Below are 3453 nucleotides of genomic sequence, written 5' to 3' on the forward strand. Positions count from 1 at the left end.
TTATTACTTTCATTAAATGATAAGATTGACCCCTCAAAACTTCATTTCTACACTTTTGGTCTAATAAAATTAAACTCATTTTATTTTATTTTTTCATTTTTTTGCTTTTCATAATTATTTATTAACCCCAATACCCCATTTTGGGGTGTGACAAGAAAAAATAAAAAGGAGACAAAAATTACACTATTATATTGTTGTTATATTAAAAAGACTAAAAAACCCCTTAGCTAACAGACGTTTCTAACATAAGTTGGTTTAAGGGATCAAAGTGAAGCAAAATGACAACTACAGTGATAAAAAATGTAATTAATTCAAAAGAAGAATGAGTGTTGCTAGTGGGTGGCGAGGGTCATCCTTTAGCATGTTAAATGTAAGATTTTGAACAGTGCCCCCGAAATTTACATGTGTTTAGGGTCTTTCTATTGATCTGTGTAAAACTATAGCCGAAAATTATTTAGGTTCAAACCATTACTTATTTGGTTTTACGTTCAAATTATTAATGGTTTATGTTTAATTTCAGTGTTAATTGTTTTAGGTTTAGCCCATTTTTATTCTTAACATATATTTCCTGTCATCTCATTTATGCAATGTAATCAAAAGTTTTGAATGTAGCAGAACCTTCAAAAAGATTGGAACATCCCTGTGGGTGGCAAGCGAGACATCGACTGACCTAATTCATACATTGTGACCATCATTTTTAAATCACGTCTTAAATAAAACTTTCTTAAAAATTGTTCAAAAAGACATATGTGTTATTGTTGCATATGAATTATATATAATCTATCTATTTTGGCCAAGAAAAAGAATCATTATATTACATGATGTGGTTTTCACAAAGTTAGGACCCAAAAACTAAACTAAGAACCCTAAAATATCAAAAAAAGCCATTAACAAAAACATCTGATTCAACCCATATCCATGATGATCATGGTTCCTTGAACACCTATTTCTTTGGTGTAAACTTGTGTTCAGATCTCCACATTCCTCTGAATCATCTTCATCTTCTTCTTCTTCTTCTTCATCCCATGAGCTCTTATTTCCACCAGTCCTACTTCTTGCATTAACACAAGAATTAGGGCTTTTCACTTCAGTACTGGAAGAAGTAGTGTTCTTTATGCAAAGCCCACTGTTTCCAATGATATCAAGCCTCTTACCAACCCTACTTATGAACTCATCTGAGACCACCAGGTCTCCACTGAGTTGGTTTTGACTCAGGTTTAATTGTTCAAGACTTTGGAGTGACCCTATGTTTGAAGGGACAGTCCCATTGAGTCTGTTGTTGTCAAGAGACAAAGCAGTCAGATTCTTTAATTTTGACAAAGAAGTTAGGATTGGTCCCATCAACCCACATCTTGAAAAGCTCAAAACTTTAAGGGTACCCAGTGACCCAATGAACAAGGGCATACCTGTGTTTATAGGGTTGTCTTGAATGACCAAATACTCTACCATCTTCAGACCTGCTAAAGATTCAGGCAATGGCCCACTTAGAGAGTTATGACTCAGATCTAACAACACCAACTTGCTCAAATTTCCAAGTTCCTGAGGTATCCTTCCAGTAAGGTCATTGGATCCCAGGTCAATCTTTTGAAGAGACTGAAGTTGACCAAAAGAAGATGGCAGTTGGGCTTGCAGCATGTTGTAGCTAAGGTCAAAGATGGTCAAACTTGTCAGGGATCCAATTTCTTGAGGGACTGAGCCAGTGATCTGGTTGTAGCTGAGGTCAAGCTCTTGGAGATTCACCAGCCCACAAATCTCATCTGGGATTTCACCAGTTAAGTTGTTTTGTGAAAGGGAGAGGATCTTTAAGCCCTGAATGTGACCTAAACTTGAAGGGATACTGCCATGGAGACTAGGGTTTGAGACAAGTGCTAAATGCTCTAAAGATGAGAGAGAGTTGTTTTCAAAGAGGGATGAAGAGAGAAAGAATGGTGACTCAGTGAAACAGTTGAAAAGAGATAGAGTCTTGAGATATGGAAGCTTAAGCAGAGCTTTTGGAGACAAAGTGGCAGTGGGTTTGCAGGGTGGGGTGAGGACGTCCGTGCCAATATGAATCTTGGTCACATGAAAGATTGTAGGGTTGTAATCTTGTTGATCATCACCACCACCACCATCTTCTTGAACCATAAGCTCACACTGAACACCAGGCCATGGTGTCTCTGTGCATGGCTGTGGGTGCACCTGGGCCCACGTGGGATCAGCCAAGAGTGAACCCATTACCTCAAAAAGCCCTAAAAGCTCACCATCTTCCATGCTCACACCCTCTGAATATGCAAAGGCAGTAGTGAAAGCCATAAGTGCATGAAGCAAAACAAGAAGAAGAAAAGAAAAGGAAGCCATTTTCATGAGTTTTGGGGAGGAGATGGATGCAAACAAAAGTGGGAAGATAAGATAAACTTTTATAAAGGCGATGAAACCATGGAAAGGGACAAAGGATGGTTGGAGGTCTTTGGGTTTTGGATATTTGCACTCAAACCCCTCAAGATATTGTAATTTTCAGAATACATCCACATGAACTATTTTATGTTATATTGACTCCATAGACTGTGTTATTGTGAATCAAAACTTGGAATATAGTTGAAAATGAACTGGAATGTAATAGATTTGGATGAAAATGGAATTAGAGAAATAAAGAAATAGTTGAGGGGGTGTAAATGAAAATAAAAAAGATTGGAATATTAATGTCAGTGAAAAGGCTGCTTGGTCTTGAGAGCCCAAAATGGAAACCAGGAGCTGTGTTTGCATGGCAAATAAGGATTGAAAAAGACCTGCCAGATACAAACACGCTTCACTCAATTCATATCTATATAATATATATATATATATATATACACACACACAAAGAGAGAGGGTCGAGAACAGTTCCACATAAAAGAATACAAAAACAGCTTTATATTAAAATCATGTGTAAAATCACATTTGATTCATCCGACTTTGGCTGCAATTTAAGGTCACAAGACAATTTGTCGGCTCACCCTCGCGATGACCATGTTTCGTTATTGCATGTAAAATCACATATGATTTAATCGTTTTCTTATTCTCTTGTTTAGACCCTATTCACGTTTCATCCTCCATATATATATATATATATATATATATATATATATATATATATATTACAAAAATTATGAGAATCGTATGTGATATAACACATCCACAAGAATTAGTGTGAATGGTCAATGTGACCAAAGCCACGTAAAAACTCATATGTGCAACCATTCATTAAATTAAACGATTGAATCACATCTGATTTTACTCTAAAATTTGAAATGATTTGATATTTTTCGAGTTTTTTATGTATTAAAAAATAAGTTAATAATGATAATAATAATAATAAAAAGGCAATGGATTGGAGGGATGGAGACGTCACTTTCAACATCATGAGGGAACCACAACTCTGACCAAACATATTATGTCTTGTCATTTGACACTTACTTCTTTACTACTACTTATTTT

At 35.9% G+C, this 3453-nt stretch overlaps 1 protein-coding gene across 1 annotated transcript; it reads right to left on the reverse strand.

Annotated features, from left to right (window-relative positions):
- Positions 1–852: 852 nt before the first annotated feature.
- Positions 853–2337, reverse strand: LOC112505372 (piriformospora indica-insensitive protein 2-like). The gene has a single exon (XM_025109287.1). The coding sequence runs from the start codon at positions 2335–2337 to the stop codon at positions 853–855; it is 1485 nt and encodes a 494-aa protein (XP_024965055.1).
- Between the last annotated feature and the right edge of the window lie 1116 nt (positions 2338–3453).

Source organism: Cynara cardunculus, unplaced genomic scaffold (assembly GCF_001531365.2).
Source record: "Cynara cardunculus var. scolymus isolate 2C unplaced genomic scaffold, CcrdV1 Un_Scaffold_10284, whole genome shotgun sequence".
In the NCBI taxonomy this organism is placed as follows: domain Eukaryota; kingdom Viridiplantae; phylum Streptophyta; class Magnoliopsida; order Asterales; family Asteraceae; genus Cynara; species Cynara cardunculus.